The 24455-nt window shown below is 33.9% G+C and overlaps 1 protein-coding gene across 1 annotated transcript in view; it reads left to right on the top strand.

Moving 5' to 3' along the window:
* Positions 1 to 24455, top strand: part of PCDH15 (protocadherin related 15) — a 1316677-nt gene that overhangs the window by 961260 nt on the left and 330962 nt on the right. Inside the window, exon 11 of the mRNA XM_088791982.1 lies at positions 640 to 810. Coding sequence (XP_088648108.1) covers positions 640 to 810 — 171 coding nt within the window. The remainder of the gene's footprint in view (positions 1 to 639; positions 811 to 24455) is intronic.

Genomic DNA, 24455 nt, shown 5'->3' with positions numbered 1-24455 from the left:
AAATTTATCTAATAAGCCTAAATCGCTTTAAGCATCATTAAAAAAAAAATTTAAAAAGCTGGGTTGGAGTGGGGGTGAAGGAATCAAGGACTATCTGTGTTTGCTAATTGGCCTTTTCAGAGGAAAAGTGAACTTTCTTGAATATTCATGATGGGAGACAGTTTCACAATTTGGAGCAAGCCTCATATGGGAGTTAGCCTCCTACCCTCCCAGGCAACTGGGAAATAGGGGCTCTATCTTCCTTGATGATTACATTTCAAAGGGATGATTCCCAGGTCCTTCAGAAAAAGTCCTCGGTTACAAAACTGGCAAAAGTTTGAGCTGGAATAGACATGGGAATGCATATATTTTTTTGAATTAATGTTTTCATTTTCTTTGGTTAAATACCCAGAAGTGAAACTTCCATAATAATGTCGTAATAACTATAGTATGACAGATAGTTATTACACTTATCATGGAGGTTGTAAGATATCTAAATGTAGAACCATTATGTGGTACACTGAAACTACCATAATATAATATTGTATATCAACTGTACTTTAATAAAAAAAATTGAGCTGGGAGAAGATTGGTATCTCAAAAAGGCAGAAAAGGTTCATCTTGTTTTTTTGTTTTGTTTTATTTTCTCTTCCTTCACAGGATCGTGCACAAAATCTGAATGAACGGCGAACCACAACTACCACCCTCACAGTAGATGTTCTGGATGGAGATGACTTGGGTCCAATGTTTCTTCCTTGTGTCCTTGTACCAAACACTCGTGATTGTCGTCCAATCACCTATAAAGCCGCCATACCTGAGCTGCATACTCCGGTAAATATGTTCTCATCTTTTCCCCTTCACTTACACCTCTTTAGCCCCAATGGATTCTGTTCAAGTATTTTGCAGATATATTAGGTAAGATTATCAAACTTCACTATATGGTTATTGAAAAATACTTATATCCAAGCTCAATTTTATACACTTTGGGTAAAATTTTGGTCACAATGTATAATTATATTATTGACAGAGTAGAAAGTATGTCACAAAACCACATCCTGTTTTACACTGATGATTTAATTGTTTTTTCACCATATATCATCAGAGTCCAGTTCCCAATAAATTTTAGGAAATTCTGAGAAATAACTTCAGCATTTCCTTAAATTCACGTGTAAAGATACAGTCCTAAGTCAGAAGACACACAGGTCAGCAGGATATTCTTTAGCCTCTTACAATTCTGAAATATCATTGCATATTATGCTTCGCTGTTTTGGGGGTGGGAGCTAATGAATGCAAATATTTATCCCTTAAAGTTATATTTTAAAGACGCTAAAAGGTAAGTGATGGATACATAGTTTCTACATTTGATTCAGCATCTGATTTTTAAAATTTTAATGAAGCTGTAAATTGCTATGAGCTTGGAATTCATACCTTGGATCTCCCTGAACAATAAATACTTGTGCCTAAGAATACAAATTATAAGGCTAATAGATATCCTGATTAGGCTAAAATATTAATTTCTTGTTTAGTAGTAAAATAAATATATGTAAATTCTCTTTTAGAGAAGTCAAATTTGTAGTAGTCAACTGTTTGATTAATGGCTTTGTTCCTCTGGAAAGCATTTCAGCTTCTGGTTTAGTAGCATGGCTCGTGGTGTCAGAATTTGTTAGAAGGTATTTGAACTTTGTTCTCAAAAATGTGAGAATTATGGTTTTGGGGATCCTCTCTGGTTTGAGATTTTTAAATAATTAAACACAAATTCCTTCTACTAAGTTTAAATTACGTTGCATTCTATTTGCTTCAGAGTTCTTATCTAATGTTTTATCTGTAGGCTTTATAGCTTTACTCACTGTAGATCTTAAATGTTTGAGAATCACTTTTATGTCCACTGATATAAATGGCTACTGTCTAGTTAGCTTATATGAACAAAAAATGCTGGAGAAAAATAATAAATGGCATGTGCATTGAGTAAAGAAAATAATGTAAATTTTCAGCTAAATGGAGTAATTTTGTAGGCAAAAAAGCTAATGTGGAACTTCTCTGAACAAATAGTTGTTGATTACCTAAAGTTATGTGTCATGATATTATGTTGATCCCCAGTAAGAAGACAATCAGTGACAGTTAATACTATTTTTTCTTTTGAAAGTCTTAGTTGAAATCATGAGAAAAAGCTAATATTTTTAGTATTAATTTATTTTTCTGAGTTGATTTGTGCAGCTGATGTACCAGTGAGATTCCAAGTTAAGGGACATAGTGATAAAATAGTAACTAAAATCAATGAATCAGCCTGATGCCTGTTTAACAGTACTTGATGTATTGAGAGAAGTAAAGGAAAACAGAGGTTGCTACTTGAGAAGTAGCATAGATTGACTTTATAAAGGATCATTGAGCATTCCTTCCTCTCTCTTCCAGACTATAGACTAAGCACCTTTCTCATTGCTGTATAGTTTCATGCTAGAGATGAGGCCATGCTCCAAATTTGGGGTAAAAATATAAGTGATAATAATAAATAATGGTTATATTGAATGTTCAGTTTGTCATGAATTTTACTAAACTCTACAAAAACACTAGCTGAAATCTATTTGGATAGTTACCATTATTATGGCCATTTTACAGATGAAATTTCTGAGGTTCAGAGTTTACGTAACTTCCCATAGCCTTGCAACTAACAAGTAAAAAAGCATTTTCTTTTAAAATCATGTATCTTGAATTAAATGTGATGCCATAAATTCCAGAGTGACCAAGCTTTATGATGCATCATACTTTTAAAAATTGACCAGTTCATTAACATTCTGTCAATCAAAGAGGATTTTAGTATTACATATATAAATTGTTATGGCAGATATTTATTCAACAAACAGTGTACTTTTATTGCCATGCAGGAAAAAAAGAAATGTTTACTTGCATAATTAGGCACTTTTCTGATTATCTGGTACTGCGTAACAAACCACCAACATTTAATGGCTTCAAACTACAATTTTTGAATTTGCTCATGAAATTGCAATTTTGGCAGGCTTGAGGGAGCAGGTCATCTCTGTTCCCCGCAGCATGGACTAGGGCACCTTGACTGAGGACTGCACACCACTTTCAGAGTGGCTAACTCTGAAAGTGGGTGCTGGCTGTTTGCTCAAGCTCAGCCAGGGCTGTAAGCCATAGGCTTCATTTCTACTCCATGTGAAACTCTCATAGGCTGTCTGCGTTTCCTGTGTCACAGCAAGGCACTGGGTTCTAAGAACAAGCTTCCCAAGCGAATTCGGCAGAATTCGTGAGCTAGCCTTATAATGGGCAGTGTTATGCCTGTTGTAGTCAAACCTCTGCCAGATACAAGGAGTAGAAATACCTATGTCCCCTGATGGGAGGAGTATCCAAGTCACACTGTAAGGAGAATATATGGGGGAGGAAATTTTATTGTAACAATCTTCGGAAAATAAAATCAAGTTATAGTACTGGTTTCTATATGCTCTTTTACATGTCATCTTGGATCCCCTCTGGAGTCTTAGGTTTTAAAAACTGGAGCTAATTTTTTTTTTTGTTAGTTTCAGGTGTACAAAACAATGTGATAGACATTTTGCCCTTCACAAAGTGATAAAGCCCCTCCCTCAATCTGTTGCCCCTCTGATATTGTGTGTATCTATTAGAATTCCATAAACTCTATTCCCTGTGCTGTATTCCATATCCCACGACCATACATATATATATATAGCTAACATATATTTATAGTTAACATACAAAACTGGAGCTAATTTTTGATTTTCACATTCAACTTGCTGTGTTTATGTCTTTCTTTGTTATTGTTGTGTGTTTTTTTGTGTGTCTTTTTTTTGTGTGTGTATTTTCTTCTGTTTTCCTTTATACATTTTGCTAAAATTTCTGGAAATTCCAATAAGTAAGATCTTGTTGTTCAGGGTGAGAGAACTAACCATTTATGTCAGCTAAAAAGGACATGATGACATTAATTACATACTTACTTATCCTTTCCTGAACTAATGTTTCAAATTTTGAAGCTTTGACACCTGCTCACCTTCTGCTGTGAAATTTTCCACCAATTACCTCAGTGGTATTTTTGACTTGAGAAATAATTTTCAGTTTCACTACAATGCATGCAAACTTTTTCAGCTCAGAAAAACTTTAAAAGGTTGGCTAGAACAATGTTTAACTCATGAACCAGTATATAATAAAAATACAAATATAAAATTTATTGAAATGCAAATAATCTTGTGTTCAGAGATAAACTTATTTAATAAAAGTATTATATGCTTTTTCTACTACAGAAAATGATCTTTAGAAAAATTAATGTCTTATGGCAGAGACAGGTAACCCAGGGCCTGGTTGGGGGCTTGTCCAAGAAGGCTTCCAACAGAAGATATGCTGAAAGGTGCTCAATTTAATCTAGTATTCTGGCTTTATATGTGCTAGGTTCAGGAAGGGAAGTGGGGTCAATGAGAGGAGAGAAAACCCTGCCTTCTTTTAGAAGAGAAAATTATGCGGGGAAGAATTCTAGCTTCTCTCCTTATTGTCAAGCTGGGGAACAGGACTGGACCATGCCCAGATTGGCCTTTCTGGGCCTTCTATATTCTGGAACCAGCCTATCCATAGACACCCCCCATCACTACCCCGATTCTCTGCTAGAGTGTATGGTAAGGATGGGCAGGTCTTCCACAGCTGGGCCTCACCGTTGACACTGGTTGTTGTGTGGGTATGTCTTACTCATACGTCAGCATTAAAACCTTTTGCCTGCACATCTGAAGCCATGTTCGTTCAGTAATAAAGGTGGCACTTTGCTCTTCAACTGCCTCTTGTGTCCTACATCTCAATTGAAAGAAGACTCTGAATAATCGGTCCCTTCCAAAACAAATAACATGCAAAGTTTTGTAATATATTACTAGACAAAACTGTAGGTTACAAAATTGTGTTTTTGTCATATTGTGCTTAGGAAAATAAATAAGACAAAATACTCCAACAACAAAAAAGGAAAGAAAAATTAATGTCTTCACAAAGACTAACATTAGTATTCTATTGGATATATAAATATATAAATCTGGTGTCTCGGGGGTACTAACTCAATTTGTAGTCCTGTGGTACTTATTATTTATTTATTAGTTTGTAAGTATCTATTGGACCCTAATGGATGTTGTACTCTATGCTAATTAAGGAGTCTTGACAACTGGGTTGAGAGAAAAATCCTTCCAATGTATTGTTTATATTTATTCTCACTTCCTGATTCTCTTAAAGTTGTTATTATGCCTATGCAGTTGAATTTTTCTAGTATTGTGGGATAATTCTGTAGAATTTGGAGAGGATACCACCCATGGCTCTATTTTTTGCTTGAAGCAGAAAGACGAGTAAATCCTTACGCATCTGTTTTCTTTTTTTCAAAATGGAAAAGGTGTATACTGTTTGGTTGCTTGCTTGGTTAGTCGCTTGGCTGTTTTTGTTGTTGTTGAGTAATTTGTCCTTGGATAGGAGCATAATATTAATGTAATAATGCTGGCATATTACCTATGTGTTTACTGTATATAGCTTACTTTTTTATTATGTCATGCAGTTTTCAGTATTTCAGCATTAGTTGTTTACCAGCCATAGTCCTTTAGTACCTATAATACACATTCTAATGAGTTTCTCCCCAGCCCTATTTAAACCACAAATACCTCCAGTGTAACCTTTTCAAAAAGAACTCTAGTTTTCATGTAACTGTCAAAGATAGCGCCTCTGCTTTATTTACGGGGCTCTTGTCTTCCAGGGAAGCATTCTTAGTTATTACAAGAGTGGTGATGATTTGCAGAGATGTACAACAGAATTTCCTCTTGGTTCATACTCATTAAATGTGTTACAATCTGGGAACTGCCTCCTCTCATCTTTTATTAAAATACTCTTTCTTTTCCTCCCCTGATGACCCTGGGTTTCTCCTCTTAAATTGTATGACTTTTTTTTTTTAAAACTGAATTTCTCTGCTTGAACTCTTTGTTTATGTGTTTTTGTTTGTTTGTTTGTTTGTTGTGTATTATTAAATCTTAGGGATTTTTCAGACTTCTATCCATTGCAGCTTTTTTCTTCACTATAGTTTGCATTAACATTCATCAAACCTACATCAGTGAGTTTTATTTCTCTCCAAAGAGGCATCATGTGGATGTTGTAGATGTGTTTTTAGGGTATTTTTAACTGTTTCCCACAGACTCCTCATTATCTGTTCTAATGCTTTCTAAGGCATCCACGCCTATTGTCAGGCTTCCTTCTGTTTCTTTTGAGGTCATTTGGACCTAGACTTCACTGACCACCTATCTTAAACTTAGTTAGTCTCCAAAGATACTTTCTGTAGTGCCTATAAAATTTTACTCAAATATGTTTGATGACTATTTACACTGCTAAAATATCCATTTAGAGATATACTCTCAACCGTGGACCCCAGTCTAGGGTCTCCGTCCTTTAACCATCATCTGAATGAAGGCAGTTATTTATTTTTTAAATACAACTCTGATCCTTCACTGTTTAAAATAAAAAGGCTTCAGTATTTCTCATCATATTCCAAATAAATTTCAAAGCTTTTACCATATCATTCAAAATAAATTTATATATGACCACCTTACAGTCTCAGTTCTTCTAACTTGCATGATGGAACTTGCTTTGGAACACAGAGTTTTGCACATAGGTACCTGAACTTCTCTGATGATTACCCTCCCTTCTTTCCTTTTTTTTTTTCATATATTAAGATTATATTTGTAATTCAAGATTAATCTCAGTTAACTTGAATTAATAGGTCCTCAAAATTATATGTTTCTCGGTATCCCCATGTATTCCATCTGTAAGCACTGAACTATGATGGTGCTATAGTTGTTTACCTATTTCTCTTTCACTGGACTATGAATTATTTTATTTACTTTTGTCATTATATCCAAATAAGTAACCCATTTACTTTAGATAGTAAATCTTCAATATATGTTGAATTGAATTAAATCAATTAAAATTTCAAGAAATAATATATCATGTACTGAGATGCTGGAAATAAATATGAATAACTATGGCTCCTGATTTCTCACTCACAATAAAGTGTATTTCTCACAAATGTGCATATGCAAAGAATGTATCTATATATTATTTATTATATATGATAAGTACATTATTTATCATATGTAATAGTCATATTTATATATTACTTATATTGTTTATTTTATGATTTATACACAGTAAATGTGCTTATTATATATTATCCAGACATTAATCATCTATCTGTATATATTATTTTTACACATTTTAGTGTTTTCAAATAAGACTAGAATGGCAAGCTCTACCATATTTAGTCATTATCTAGTCAAAGCTAACCTTGAAATAAAAGTCTAATAAGTAGTCTAGATGAAGAAACCATATTTCCTAGTTGCCATAGAGAGTCCCAGTTTATAAATTTTGTCCCCACACATTGTTCATAATGCCTTATTTTCCTTTCCATAATGTCCCAGATATTAAATTATATCCTTCCTCAATCTTTAAGCCAGTTATTTTCAAAATGTGTCCTGTGGAGCTCATTTTGGGCCAGCAAAATGATGGATGAAGAAAGAAACAATTGGAAACTCTCAGATTTCCCATAACTTTTTAATGAGAAGAGTGATTTTCAAAGTTGGTTGAAAGGAAAAAATGATAAATAATACAACTAGAGTCGACATATGGCATTATTTGCCGTTTTCTCCCTCACCAACAATCATACCCAATGCTACCAGCAGTAAATGATCAAAGTAATTTCAGATTCAAGTTGGGGAAATGAAAGCTAAACACCAAACAAACACAAAGTATAATTCAGCAAATATTGTCTAGAGTGTGAAATTGTATTACAGTAATTCTGAAAATGGTGTGTGACGTTATATTATAATGAAGGGATCATTTGTTCTTTGTATTTCTGGTTAAAATTTATGTTGAATAGGCTCAATTATATCAAATTTCCATCTATAGACAGTGTAAAGATATTTCCAATTTTTTGTAGAACTATTGAAAGATGAAAAACAATAAGAGGAATTGAGTTTATCAATATCAGTTGAAGGAACAAAGTCACTATTGTGCTCACTAATAAGACGGAAGTCTAACTTTTTTTGTTGAAGAGAGTTTCAAAATATTATTTTAAATTAACTTTGGAGATGTGTTTTTCTATGAAACACACATTAAGAGAACAGACACACTTCTTTCAACTTGGACTTGGTATCGAACTTTACATAAACATTTCTTTTGTAACTCTCTGATGGCTTACTAAATTGTGTAGAAAATGTTTTCAAAGATGTTTACTATCACAATATAGGCTAACTTGTAAAAACTCCACGTTGAAATCTCTTTGATGTTGTAAATATTGCTTACTGTCTTTAAACTTTATTTTGAGTTTGTCATCTGTAAGATGGGAATAAAAATATCTGATATATGGAATTTTCATGAGCACTATTAAAAACATTCATGTACACTTAAGTTGTTTCTAGGAAATACTAAAGACTTAGTAATATTAGCTATTGCTATTATTATTATTATTATTATTATTATTGCCACCGTAATTTTTTAATCTGGCTGAGTGTTTACTCAGAGACTCATGGGATGAAAAAGTTAATTTAAATTAGCTATTGAATATCTATCTCTTTTTAATTGAAATCCCAGCTTTAAAAACTCAGTTTTATATGTTGATACAGCCTGATTTATTTTGATTGTGTTAGTCCTAATTAATTCAGTATGACTGGTTCATTAAATGAGCGCAACACTTTTACAGAGAAAAACATGACAGGGTGTTTTTTCGTTTGTTATTTTGTTTGTTTTTTTGTTTTCGTTTTTTTTTTCTTTTTTCAATAAACAAATTTGGCACAGTCACTGCTTATGCTGAATTAATTATGCAATATATTATTGCTTTGGGAAGAGGCAGCTGCTGATGCAAAATGCCACAAGGTAATACTGTGAGCCAAAAATATATCAATTAATCAAGTTTTAAATGTCCACCCGGGAAGCAAACATCCTGCTCTCTTTCTTCCTTTTTTTTATGAATACAAAAACAATGAATTTCAAGAAAGTTTCCAAATTGTCCCACAGAACTTCCAGTTCTCCAGAGGTGCCTCTGGGGCTTATACTGCAGATAAAGACAGGATTTCCACTTCCAATAACATTTAAAATTCTGCTATTATCCCACTTGCTAATTTAGAAAGTAGTTCATTATTTAATTAAAATAAATATTGGCTGCTAATTGTAAATTATACAGAAAATATATATTTTTTAAAAAAACACATTAAAAATTGAAAACCCTCAATCCTCAAAACACGATCTCTCGGATTAACCATTATTAATTAGATGCTTCTCTTTTCAAATATCTAGAGTGTGCTTAAGACAATTGCAGTTTGTTGTTGTTGTTTTTTTTTTCTTTCAAACAAACAAATGAGTTTGGCCTACATAAAAGTGAAGTATTAGGTGTTTACTAGGCTACTGGTGATTTGTTTAAAGGAGTTATGAACTGGAGATTAGAGAACTATATGTTGTGTGTGAAGGGATAGTATCATGTCATCTGAATGGGACGATGGGGATCAGATGTACTTCTCTGGCCCTATACTCAAATAGGTATTTGAGGGAGAGAATATCTAACTGATATAGAGTGAATCATATCTCACTCTTTGACTAGAGGGGGTGGAGAGCCTGTGTGATGGTTAATTTTACATGTTAACCTGGCTAGTCTGTGGTACCCAAATATTTGATTAAATACATCTGGATGTTGCTATGAGGTATTTTAAAATAGCTGCATAGTATGTCTTTGTATAAATGTACTAATATTTATCTGTTTTATACTTTGGGATTCTGTGTAAAGTATTACTTAAAAAATAGTGTTTCTATGTTAAAAAAATAACATATATGTATATATATATAATTTATTTTGCTGTAAGAAATATATTTTCATTTGATGTTTTCTTGTTAGCAAGACCAATTTTATGTCACATATTCATTTGTTTAGTTCTCCTTCATTACAATGAATACTGAAGGACATGATAATGTATTTTAATAGTTTAAATTATGTTGAGGCTTGTGTGTGGTCAAAAGATTAAAATAAAATGGGTAGTTCAAATCAGTGAGATCACCACGGAAATAATTAAGTAAATAATACTGGAAAAAGTGATAAATACAGTTTGTAAGATTATTTACATACAGCTTCATTCTTTAGAAGCCATGATATGCAGAGTTGGCTTTTTGGTAAAGCTTTTTCTTAAAGCATATCATTTCTCTACTATGATAGCACTAAACCAATTTGATTTGTAGGCAGCCCAATAGTACCCCTTCTGATTTGCACTTTGTTTATTAACATCATCTGCACAGATACTCGAAAAAGGGAAGTAACTAGACCACGGGCCAAGCAACTGATATATTTACTTCCCAAATGATATTAGTTCATGATGCCTTCCAGACCTTTAGAGGAAATCTTATATAGCCACTGTCAACTCCTGTCCTTGCTTCCAGTTTTGCTTCTTACAACCCATTCCTCACATAGCAGTCAGAGTAATCTTTTAAAAGCATAAATCATTTCAAGTTACTTTCTTGCTTAAAATACTCCATTATTTGTTATTATGGTGAGAATAAAATCCCAAGAGCAGAATATGGCTTACAGAGACACACGTGATTTAACTCCTGTCTCCATGCTGCTCTACTGCCAGGACTTTTATCTTGTACCTTGGGACTTCTGAGTTTCTTCTCATGTCCAGCTTTTGCTCTTCACTCTGTTGTAAAACACTCCCGTCAGACTTTGCAATGGTTGGCACATTCTCATCAATCAAATCCTGGTTTCAGTAAAACTGTCACATCCTCAGAGACTTTTCCTGACAACCCTTCTTAAAGTCGATTTTCTTTTAAAAAAACAACAGCAAAGTCATACAGATTAATACAAGGGTTTTATTTGTTTTCAATTGCTTTAGAAAGACAAATAAAATTTATAATAGCTCTGTTATATTTTCAGTGAGTTTTCTTTAAGCTTACAGCTGTTTTGTGCCAGTGTTGATGACTTAAGGTTGGACGATGATGTAGGTTAGTAAATAATACACAAGATAGCTGTTTTCATTTTAGTGAAATTGAAAAAAAAGAGACTTCTATGTCTGTATAATCAAAGAATAATTATTAGAGGTACTATAAACATGTATACTGATAATGTCAAAGAGTTGTAATAAATACCCAAAGAACTCTAAATCCCCAATCAGTAAAATCTTGGCAAGCAATTTATCTGAAGACATACAGAATGAGGAAAACACTCATTCCTAAAAAAAGTATTTTAACTTGACATTTTTACATAAGAGAAAAATGAGGAAATGTAGAATGATTTAAGTATGTGTCTGCCAAGACGCATCTCTTTAATATGATTTGAGGGTCATACAAAAGAATTTACATTTATCATCATGGCGTTCATGCACTGGATTCAAGAGTTATTTTAAACATTACTTCCTACTCAAAATACTTATTTCTCAGTCTCGTTGCTTTAATATGATTGTCAGAAATAAGGAACTTCTTGGAACATACACGTAGGTTATAAATATTTTCTGTCTTCAGAAGCAATTTTATACCACAGAGTGTTTAAAGATAGTGTATACCAGATTGATGACTCACATTAGGACCTTATACATTATGTTTTGTTGTATATATTGAAAAATATCTTACTTACAAATGATGTGTGGTATGACTTTCAGTTGTATTCCTCTAGATTTTTAGTTCTAATTATTTTCACTATAAAATACATTTCCACATGTTGAAATCTGTAGAGGACTTTAGGCACACATACATACTGGAAACAAAAGAGAGCATCTGCTTTCAAAATAATTGTGCTTCAAACATTGGCTTGTAATTAGTTATTTGAAACATGTCGTAGTTTTGTTTTTGTTTTTCTTTTCTTTTTTTTCAAAAAACAACGTTATTAATGATAATTAGGGAAACTTTCTAGAAAACAACCTTACTTGTTTGCAGTTTTTTGTTTTGTTTTGTTTTTCTTGGTCTGTAGAAATATAGAGACATTTTTCTTTGGGGAAAGGAACCACATATAGAGATTCAGATTGGGATGACACCAGTGAGTGAATTGACCTTTGCAGCAGTTCTCTGAGTAATAATGTATCTTGTACTATACTGCACAACCTGCTGGATGGTTGGAGCAGCTCTGAGCCAAGGATTGTATCATTTCTTAAAGCAGCTTCCCTCTGACGACTTGATACCAACGATGAGAACTACACATAGAAGCTAACTTTAATTTGTTATTCTATACACATATTTTATTTTTTATTACCCAGATAAAATGGAACTAAATTTAACAGGAGGAAATAAAGTGTACCTTGCTTTTTAATTTAAATTTAAAAGTGAAATGAAAGCATTTGAAATAAAGTCATAAAATTACCCTAAAGGGTTGCTTGGGGTTACAGGAAGAACAAATTAGTTGAATGCCTACTATGTGTCAGGCATGTTTATTATATAAACTACCTAGTCACAACAAAGGAATCATTAGAACTCAGAATCTAGAGTGACACAACAGAAGGGTGTATCTCACATGCTTTATATACTCGTATGCTACATTTTCTCTGTATATGACAACACTTAACGGCTAAGGATCTAGTATAAGTTATCGACCTGACATTTATTCTGTTGAAATAAAATGACCAATACCACATTTCTAGGAAGTGGATGAATAGGGATTAAGGCTCATGTATTTAAACCAGTAAATATCATATTGAAATAAATTGCAGAGAATTGTTTGTGAATTCAGCCTGCTAATTGTCGTTATCTGAGCAGTTACAGATATCCCTGTTGCCAAGACAAGCATTATGCTGCATTGATTTTGAAGAAAATTCAAAAAATTTGCTTTGATATGTTGTTCCTAAGAGTGATACTATTTCATTGAAGTACTACAAAAAGACCAAAAACTGCCATGCTGTTGTTGTAATGGCCACTGCAGCATTTCCGTGTTGGTTTGAAAGGGTATATAAGGAAAAATGAAGAAAGATCAGAGAAGAAATTCCAGTAAAAATAATTCAGCCTTTTTAGATATAGTGGATACTGTGAAGCATTAACTGTGTGCACCCCTTCAGGATTGAAACACTTAATTCTCCCTTCCCACCACCTCTTTTTCCAGGTGCTAAGAGTATAGGTGGCTAATGAAAAGCACTGAGTCCCTGTAGAGGAATTACTCTTTGTTTAAAGAGAGCTACTTCACCCAACCCATGCCCATGCCTGCGAGCACCCATGTCCTATGGCTTATTAATGGGACTAGGGAAAATGTACAAAAGCCCAGTCATTTTTCCGTAATGTGTGAACAATCTTGAAGTTAGACCTTTGAGATATCCTCTGATTTTGTTGTATCTGCCTGAACTGTGTTGTTTTTCAACTCTTCCCTATGCCTAATCCTACTTCCTATATACCTTTACAGGTTTATTCTCCTCCATGAACATGTGTTTAAGTGATGTTACCCAGGAAACAATCCAAAGACAGGGGACCGTGTTTATGTTAATCCCTAAAGAAATACTTTGTAGAGTTAGTTTATTTGGTACAAAAGAATGATGGAAGACATATTCTGGACATAATCGATTAGCATTTTAACTGGATCAGGAGCCTCATACAATGAGCTTGTTAATATGCACTCTCAACCCCCATATTTTTGGATGAGAACTGGCTTGGAATTTAAGGCTTCAATCCTAAAGAATTTTGGTTCAATGTCCAGGATGGGGCCAAAGAATTTGTATTTAATTTTAATGTAGGAATTTTAAAATATACAAAAACAGAAGACTACCATGAACTCCCACAAACTTATTATTTAATTATCAATTTATGAGCATTCTTGATTCAACTATATCTCCTCATCCTTCTCTCGCCCATTATTTGAAGAATACCTCAGATATCACATCATTTTATCTGCATATGTTTCATGTGTGTCTTGAAATCAGTGGTACCACAATGTCCTTATGACAAGTAAAATAAGTTAAAGTTAGAAATTTGTTCTTTTAATGTATCCAAATAATTCTAGTGATCTGGAAATTCTGAGACACAATGAACTAATAAAAGATTTGGTGTGTAATTCTTGGATGACTTGTGTAAATGTGTGTGAGTGTGTGTGTGTGTGTGTGTGTTTACTCTTGCTTTCAAGTGAACATCTTTGAATTATATCAATCATGTATTTAGTTATGTCTTAAAATGATCAATTATACAGGCTGACTTCTGGTAATTATACCTTTGACTTAGTGAATTTGTGTTTTTTACCATCTTGATGAGTTCTACTTTAATAAATTTCTTGTAGATGAAGTCCTGTCGAGGCAGAATAACAATCTTCAAACTTTACCAGAAAAGTTTAGGATAGATCAGTTGGTCAGTTCCAACTCTTTCATTTGTTATTAGAGTTTCTGTTAATACCCTTATACTCTAGCACTATTGCAGAATCTTTCAACTTCTATTGGTTTGAGATAATTGGTTATTTCTTTTTATCTCTGTCTCTCATGATTATCATGAACTATTTAAAAATGCTTGTCATGACCAATAGTTCAATCCCAGTTCTCCCCATTATGTGGAGAAGTATCTATGAAGATGGACGCAAAGGACAATTTTAAATCTTAGACATTTTACTTTGTTATTTTTTTTTTCTATAATTTGTAACCTTAAGATCTCCATGCTCTAGTGAGACTTGACCTCTCAGCTACCTTGTATCTACATTAAACTCATTTTCATAAAATGGCAAGTCCTATAGTTTCTACCCAGCCTTAAAGGTGGTTGACCGATTTATATCGTAAGTACAATTACATTACTCATGAGACGGACTGGAAATTCAGGTTAGTTATTTACTAAGAATTATAAAAGGAGGATGGATGAGTAAAAAGTGAGAAATTAAAGGGGAAATAGGAATAAGAAAAACTCCTTCTCCTGTTCCTCCTCAGACAAACTGAGGATACAGCAGAGTTCAGCTTTACTGAAATATCATCAGATAGTGATAGAATGAAGTTGCTGCCTTCCAAAATACTGCATAAATATCATCTTAGTTTTTCTATTCCATCAACCGCTGTTGGTTGCTTTCAAATATGTTGGGGGCCCTTCACACAGGTTCAATTGGTAAAAACTATACTTTCTGTCTTTTGCTACATTTTTCTCTTAGTGAAGTCTGCTTCAACTACCTTTAACCAATGGGTTCATCTTCTCATTGTCTTTCAACTTATGTAGCATAATATTTTTCACAATCTGATATGGAAATCTTTTTTACATTCTTCCCCTCCAAAAGCATTGACACTTGGTTACCCACAAAAATTATGACCTTAATCATGATACAACTTGATAAAATCTCTAAATTCTTTCAATACTTTTATCTATACTGTAGGCATTTGGATTTGTCTTTGGTAAAGAGTCATTCAGATTTGCATCCTCATTTTTAGCAGGGTCCAAAAAAATCCAGAATTCTCTGCAAGTATAATAAAAATATTTATTTCCACCAGAAGATTCATCACCGTAATTTTCCAGGGATTTTCCAACTTTAGCATACATTGGCATCCCTTAGAGAGCTTATGGAACATTGATTATAAGGCCTTACCCATAAAGTTTCTAAATCAGTAGGACTGAATCAGAAGCCTGAGATTTGCAGGTTTCTAGGTAATGCAGAGGCCTACCTGAGAACCACTGGTCTAGTAATAAATGACTAGTTAGGTAATTTACACCACTGATAGAAGAGTTTCACTGAAGTCTGAACTGAAAACTTTTCAGTAGTAAACGTTAAAGAGCACTAAGCCAGCACACAAAGTCAAATGATATAGTTGGCTCCAGAAATAACTGTTATTTAAGACTTTGGTTCTAACACCTTTATGTAACTGAATTATATTCTCTTTTAACTGATATGGGCAGATGTTATTGTTTTTATTACCTTGACAAAGGATAGTTTGATGAGTTACTAGACATTTTAATTCTTTAATATTTGCAGTATTACTTTAAATTAGGAGTCTGATAGTTACCTGCAATTACATAATAGTTACATTGCATTGGCATGGGCAAGAGGTATAGTTTAATTATAGAGTAACGTCCTTCCGGATTTATTAATCTTTTTTATAGATGGTAGTACTAAAACTATCCTTCCTGATATAGAGTTATCTTGCACCTGCTATAGCTAAATACGATTTTAAAACAGTGGAATATAATAAAATAAATTGTAAAACTAAAGGTCAACTTCTCCTAGAGGCAGATTCTGTTCTCATCGTGCACCCTGAATACATTTAGTTATGACATATGTTGTTATTGACCACCTGAAGTTAATTCATAGAGAGTATTCCAAAGATAATTTCACTTTAAATATTGTTTTAGATTTTCAAGAGAGGATACTAATAGGACCAAAGCTTATGTTTTCACTTAATTAAGTTTTGTCAAAAATGAAGAGCATAAATTAAGTTTTGGAAACAAACAGAATCATTTTACTTATTCATGACCTTTTCCTATTTTGCTTTCATACATTTTTAGTTAGGATTCCAGGTGATATTTGTTGGAATTATTATTTGCTTGTTTTTCACACTGTGGAAAATATGAAAGTTGATGTTAGAACCAGTTTCTTTAAAAAAAAATTACAAACTAGTTAGTAATACAAGAAATTTAGCCTCATTCCCCAAATGAGGAGTAATATATTAAGTAGACTGAGAACTTCTCTAGCTAATTAAAGATAAGCCTGTGTTCCTTTACGTAATTAACTCAAAGTTATGGGAAACTTTGACATATTGGCCAAAAAAAAAAAAAAAAAAAAAAAAAAAAAGCACAAGGAGTCTATTAACCTATAAATATATATATGAAATATTTTTAAATTAAAATTTACTGGGGTGACAATGATTAGTAAAATTACATAGGTTTCAAGTGTACAACTCTGTATTACATCATCTATATATCACATTGTGTGTCATTGTGTGTGCCCCACCCAGAGTCAGTCCTCCTTCTATCACCATGTATTTGACCCTGTTTACCCTCCTCTACCCTCGGGTAACCACTAAACTATTGTCTGAGTTATTTTTCTTTGTTTGTCTTGTTCCTTTGTTGCTTTCAGTTTTATATTCCATATACTAGTAAAATCATATGGTTATCGACTTTTTCTGTGTGACTTATTTCACTTAGCATAATAATCTCAAGATACATCCATTTTTGTCAAAAATGACATTATTTTATCTTTTCTTTTGGCACACTAGTATTCCCTTAGGAATTCCCTAGTAGTATTCCCTTGTATGTATATACCACATCGTCATTATCCAATTATCTATTGAAGGACACTTTGTTTGTTTCCATGTCTTGGCCACTGTAAAGAAAGCTGCAGCAAACTTTGTAGTACATATATCTTTATGGATAAATGTTTTTCAGATTTTCAGGTATATACCCAGGAGAGGGATTGCTGTGTCACATGGTAATTCTATTCTTAATTTTTTTAGGGACCTCCACACTGCCTTCCATAGCAACTGCACCAATCTGCATTCCCACCAACAGTGTATGAGGGTTCCTTTTCTCCACAGCCTCTCCAACACTTGTGATTATTTGTCTTGTTGATGATAGCCATTCTAACTGGTATGAGGTGATATCTCATTGTGGTTTTTATGCCTGTGAAAAAGGGCTAATATACAAAATATATAAGGAACTCATACAACTCAACAACAAATAAAACAATCCAATTAAAAAATGGGCAGAGGACCTGAACAGACATTTTTCCAAAGAGTACATACAGATGATCAATTGACATATGAAAAAAACAATATGTTTTTAAAGTTAAAAAAATAACCACCCTTGTTTTAAGCAAAGGCTTTATTATTTGCTTATTCATTTATGTATGTATTTTAATATTTTACTTAACTTTTGGGGCTGTATTAAAATTCAGTTAGGCAAGCATTGTGGTTTATAGACAAAGATTTTAGTATACCTACCATGATTACTTTCATGTTTGTTATATCTATGTGAAAAATAGGAAACAGGACAATTACTTAATTTAAGAGGCCAATATACAAGACCCTTCCAGGAGGATTATTTACGAATACAAACAATGACAATCCCTTAAGGAGGATAAGGGAATGATCAACAGAGCTGAGTACTTTATACAATACAAATATATGCAAAGTTGAAAAGGAATGTAAGAAAAGAATAAAGAACTCATCTATGTGAAGAAAATATATGACCACTGCAAGTAAAATTTTAAAACAAAGACAGTGGGTCCATAGCAAAGGAACAATAAGTGGAATGGATGAAGGTATTATCATAGAGCACTCATTCCAATATTTAGCAGTAAAAGAAAGAAGAGTTAAAATCGAAGGTCAAGAGTTGAGACCAAGTGTCAAAAATCAGGGATTGATGAAGACAGTAGAGATGACTTAGAGAAGAATATGTGGAAAAGAGACTTGAAACTATATATTAAGATAGAGATGCCTGGTTGTGGTTAGAGGTATAGCTTAGAAAAGGTCTTTTATTCCACGGAACTGCTGTAGAAGTGAAGGAAAACTATAGATGTTGCTAATTAATTCCCGACAAAAATACAGCATCCACATAGACATCGTGATTCATTCCAAAAATGCAAATGTGTTTAGAAGGAAATCAAGTAGAAGGATATACTAAATCCGGTGACTGTGTAGGTGACCTTGATTTTATTATTTTGAATTAACTGGCTATAATCTGCATAGTTACTTACAGTAAGTAAAAGAAAAGAGAATGGGAACTTTGAATACATTTTCATTATAAATGTGTAATAGGTGCTGTGATGGCTCAATGACAACAGTGATCTTGCATTAATAACATTTGAATGAAATACGTCTTTCATCCATGTCAAAACAAGTTTTGGTGAGGTAATAATTTCCAAAACACCACAGAAAGCATAATATCCTCCTTTTTTTTTTTTTTAATCTCCCCCCTTCGCTGATAAATCAGATGTCTGCCATAGGTAGTCACCAGGTAACTGCCTGAAATAAATGTCACTATAAGTGAAGCATAAAAAGGTTAAAATTATAAAGATGTGGGTTCCAGGTAATTATTTTTTATATATCTGAGACTGCTCTAAGAAAGGCAGCAATAATTAAAAGAAACTATTGCTAATTATAATGGGAAAGTGAGTGAGGTTTGAAAAGGCAATCACGATCATATCCTTTTTAAGAAATGCATTATATCCAGAAATACTTACGAGTAATGAGAGCTCTTCCACAATACTCGGGCAGCAAATGTGTAGAATGTTGATTTAAAATAGTAAAACAGTTTTCTTGTTATCCAGAACTGATATCATTCAATACCCTTCTCCACTGTGAGCTCTTTCAGAAGTAGAACCATTTTGTATTGAAGTTGTGTGTTTCCTAAGTTATTTAATTATTAATATAGCAGAACACTACATTTTGAGCATTATTGGGAGACATAAAAGGTAATTTTAAATAAATAATAGTTTTAAAGTTATAATTAAAAAGATGTATTCTATATCCTTTAAAAAACATATTTAGAAGTTGCAATCATTTTAATATCAATATAGTTAATTTCATCATGTAAACAAGGAATGACTTTATGAACAGAACATGCTGCTATATTGTGGAATTTAAGTTGAAGTCATAAGAGTTTGCATGAATAAAAAGCTGCTCAACTTAACATGCCCAGCTATTTTAATATTCATTTTTTATCATTTATGCTTATATTTATATTATTGAATTAATATTTAGTGTTAATTAATTAATGTTAATTAATTTTTACAAGATGTTAATGTTTATATTGTATATCCATTGTATTATGTTAATTTTGTTTATTTAGCATCTCCTAATACTTATTAGCAGAGAGATGATAGGAACATACTTAACAGATGGGCTTAAAGGCAAGTTGTGTCTTAATGTGTATATAGGATATAAATGTATAATTCTAGAGATATGTATTAACAAGTGAATGCAAAAAAAACTATGAATGAGTTAGGTTGAAATTAGTATCTAAGAATAGTTTAGTGCACATTTTTCGAAATAGAAGAGAGATTTTGGAGCATTCTGAGCAAATGGAATTACATGAGAAAGGTAATAGATGGAAATTTATCCATTCTAAAATGTATATATAGTCAGCATATTGCCAGCCTCCTCAGGCTATATATAGATGGAATTACTTTGACATTTGTGCCTAAAATATAGTGCTATAGTTGACAAAAACAATCTCAATTCCCTTTCATCCTAGCATCTCTTCCTTTCATCTCAGTATCTCTTCAGATGTCCCCAGGATAATGATGTCTCAACTGTGTGTCTTAGTTAAGTCAGATTACTCCATCTTACTTTTTTCTTCTGCACTTTAAGGACCATGGTCTCTTGGTCTGCTAATTTACCATGTTGGTAATGAAGCATGAGGGAAGAAGAGCTATTACCCCTTCCTACTATATTCTCCCAAAAATAAGACTTAGCCAAACCATCAGCTCTAATGTGTCTTTTGGAGCAAAAATTAATATAAGACCTAGTATTATATTATATAATATTATAATTATATTATATTACATTACATTACATTACATTATATTATATTATATTATTATATTAGAGACCCAGTCTTATGTTATAGTAAAATAAGGCCGGGTCTTATATTAATTTTTGCTCCAAAAGACGCATTAGAGCTGATGGTCTGGCTAGGTCTTATATTCGGGAAACACAGTATATCCTGAACTTGGAGAAGACTCTTTTAATATTCACCACAATACAAGTCCATCTGTGCTAAAATTTTTACAAGATGTTATTAAATGTTCATTGATAATGAAAGAGCATTACAACAAATGAAAGAAATGTACAATACTAGGGACTGTGGCAGGATTCACTGACTAGGCCATTGTTAAAAATTATCTTTAGAGATCAAACCAATTCCTTCAGATCCAGGATGAGTATAGGTTGACTTTGACTTTCTAATATGATGTTTTAAATAATGTATTAATAGTAAAACTAATATAATATATGGTTGTGGTAGGGGTTAAATGAGTTAATATATAAAACATTTAACTCAAGGACTCACATGTGACAAGTTATATGTAAGTGTTACCTATTACTATTTTTATCTTTGTTGTCATCTTAGTATTCTATCATCTATATACTGACGATATCCACCTTTATGTCTCCAATTTGAATTTCTCTCCTGAACTCCAGACTTGTATATCCAACTCTCTCTTTGATATCTCCAGTTAGATGTCTAATGATCATTTTAACTTAAATATGTCTACAGCTTTCTTCATCTCAGATAGTAGATATTCCATCTTTCCAATTTTCAAGCCATCAACCTTGGTGTTGTCTTGGATTCCTATATATTTCTCTCACTCCATGATCCTTTGTGAAATTTGGTCAAATCTACCTCCAAAATGTACCCACATAAATTACGTTTGCCTAAGTCCAAGCCATAGTTCTCACCTGTAATATTTCAATATCTTTGTAACTGGGCTCTCTATTTCTGTCATACCCTCTTTTTTTATTTTCAAGTTGCTGTGCTGAGTGTGCTCCATTTAACACACAATTAAATTATGGCACAACTTACTTCAAAACTTTTCAATGGTTTCCCATCTAATTAGAGAAAATCCCTTTTTAAAATGACTAGTATTTGCCCCCTTCTTTTGTGACTCCATCATCCTTCATTGTCAAATAACTTTAACAGTAACAAGGAGATACTGCTATATGTTTCTATTATTATTATTATTATTATTATTATTATTATTATTTTAATTGGGGAACCATTAGTTTTTTCCAGGACCCATCGGTTTCAAGTCAAGTGGTTGTTTTCAATGTAGGTTGTGGAGGGCGCAGCTCAACTCCAGGTCAAGCTGTTGTTTTCACTCTAGTTGTGGAGGGCACAGCTCACTGGCCCATGTGGGAATTGAACTGGTGACCTTGGTGTTATGAGCACTGCACTCTAACCAACTGAGCCAATCAGCTGTCCCTATGTTTCCTTTTTAAAACATCTTCCCCTTGATAAAGTTGCCAGGTAAAATATGGGACTCCCAGGTAAATTTGATTTTCAAATCAAACAACATTGCTTTTAATTTAGTATAAGTATGTGCAATTATGTAGTATAATATTGCATGGGGCATACACTAAACAACACTATTTCTTGTTTATCTGAAATTCGAATGTAACTGGGTGCACTGCATTTTTATTTGCTGAATCTGGCAATTCTACTCCTGGAACTATTAATTTATTAGGAGTGTTACCTGCCTTTCAGGAGGAGGGAGACAGTAGCTCTGTGCTTCCATGTTCCCTTGATTTGTTGTTTCTTGTACCCTTGTGTTGATGTCTGTTCATTTGATGGAGCCATCATCTTCCAGACTTCCAATTGATGGAGCATCCATCTTCCAGTTTGGGTAGAGAAATGCTTTCATCTGCAAATGGTTGTGAGAACTCTTGTGTGTGGGTTGTGACAGTTCAAGCTCCAGTGAAGGCCCAACAGTATACTCTCCATGCAGTTCTATTAGTTGAGGTCTGACTCAGCAAATATATGCAGGGATCTTTAACGACAAAGGCTGTGGGTGTCTGCATCAGCTGGGAGGGCTTCTGTGATCTACGGTGGTGAAGGTTGCTGGTGATCACCTGATCTCTTTTCCTACCATGAAGTATGTCATGGCAGAAGGGATCCTTTTGGCTCCAGATCTAACATACAGGCACCCTTACAGTTGTGGTGGAACTGGTTCTGATGTGTGGTGCTTGTGGTGCAACCACAGAGCCAGGGACTGGAACTCGGGCACTTGCTAAGTGACAGCAGCACTGGGATTCAGGATGCCGGTTGGTCCATAGCAGTGATAAGTGCAGCACCTGAGTCTTGGGCACACAGAAAGCAAGCATAGAGGTGGAGATGTGGTTGCTCATGGAGTGACAGTGGCTTTAGGATCCAGGGTGCCGATTACCACAAAGCCAGGGTTTTGAGCATAGGAATGTATGGAGTGACAGCGGCTCTGGATCAAGGATGCTGGGTACCCTGTAGCAGCTTTGTCTGCAGTGCCTGATACACAGGCACATGCAGAGTGACCACAGAGCCAGGGTCTGAAGCATGGGTATGCATAGAGGGGCCTTGGGGTTGAGATCAGAGATTTAGGTACAAAGGGTCTGGGGCATGTGCTAGCCAGTAGGGGCTGGCAACACTGATCCCGGGGCAGCACAACCATAGCGCTTTCTGAGTGAATTGCAGTAGCATTCATTTCCCAGGGGTCTCTGGTGGCAGCGATGGGGTGTCGGTTGCCTCAGTGGCAAAAACTGTTGGTGTCCTCTGTAGAGCAGACTGTTTACGTGTGCTCTGACAAACACTGAGATTCTCCTCTGGAAAAGCTGCCCGGAGGCCAAGCGCCCTCGTGGGGGCTTTTGAGGTCCTTAGCAGCAAAAGCCACCAGGGTCCCCCACAGAGCAGGCCACTGGGGACCGAGATGGCACCCACCACAAGGCTATCACTGATACCCCTCACTCTTTTTTGTTTCTTGCCATCTCTGATGTTTCATTCATGCCAGTCTCCCAGCAATCCTTCCTGTGGGGTCATTCTTCATTTTTCACTCAACTGTGTTGCTATAGGATCTTAATTGGATTATGGAATCCTCCCAGGGCTATTTTCATTCATGGATGGCTGGGTAATGGATGTTTTTTTGTCCAGGAGTTGAAGCCTGTTGTCTCCTACTACATGCTCTTGCCAGTGTCACTATGTGCTTTTTAAATTAAGAGAAAACCTGTCTGGGTTGCTTTTCAATGTTAGGGGTTTAGGAATACTGAAGAAAATCATAGAGTACTATACGGGTGGTCACAATAGGCTTCACTGAGAATGCAGCTTTCAAGTCAAGATTAGAGAAAGAAGATAAAGGATGTTCCAGAGAAAATAGCCAGTGTTCAAGTTCTGAGTTAGGAGTATAGCTGATGTGTTCTAAAATTGCAAGTAATTAAACTCCAGAGTTCTTGCTTAAATGGTGGTGTATGTTTACCTATCAAACTATCCAGGGCTATTCTTTTGGAAGGGTAGATATTGACTATTTATTTATTAATTCATTGTGTTGGTGATGTGTAAATTAATTTCTTTTTTTATAACTTCCTGAGTCTTTTTTGTTCATTTTTTTTGTAAAAATGTCTTTTATTGATATATTCAAAAGTAAGTAAAGTATTCTCATGTCTGTGATTTTTAAAATCTCTGCTATACCTATAGTTATGGCCCTGTTTTTATTCATCATTTTATGTCCTGCTGGTTCTCTCCTTTTCCTCTTTTCCTAATAATTAGAAGCTTGTTGATTTAATTGTATGTTTAGAGAATTACCAAGTTTTTACTGGTCTATTTAATTTATTTCTTTCACTGTTTCTGCTCCTACATTATTATTTCCACTTAATTTCTGTGTTTATATTTCCTGTATAATTTGTAGCTTTTGCTGTATTTGCAGCTTTTGCTATTTTGCTATGTTCAATCGTTTTTTGTTGTTTTGTTTTGTTTTGTTTCAGCTTTAACTGTATTCAGTAGGTTTTTTCCTTTTTTTAATATGGCATTTTCACTGTTGTTTAGTTCTAAGTATGCCATGATTTCCATTGTAATTTTTCTTTTTT

The sequence above is a fragment of the Rhinolophus sinicus genome, chromosome 15, assembly GCF_057876585.1.
Source record: "Rhinolophus sinicus isolate RSI-liver-muscle chromosome 15, RSI-T2T, whole genome shotgun sequence".
NCBI classification, from domain to species: Eukaryota; Metazoa; Chordata; class Mammalia; order Chiroptera; family Rhinolophidae; genus Rhinolophus; species Rhinolophus sinicus.
This window is presented reverse-complemented; position numbering and strand designations above follow the sequence as displayed.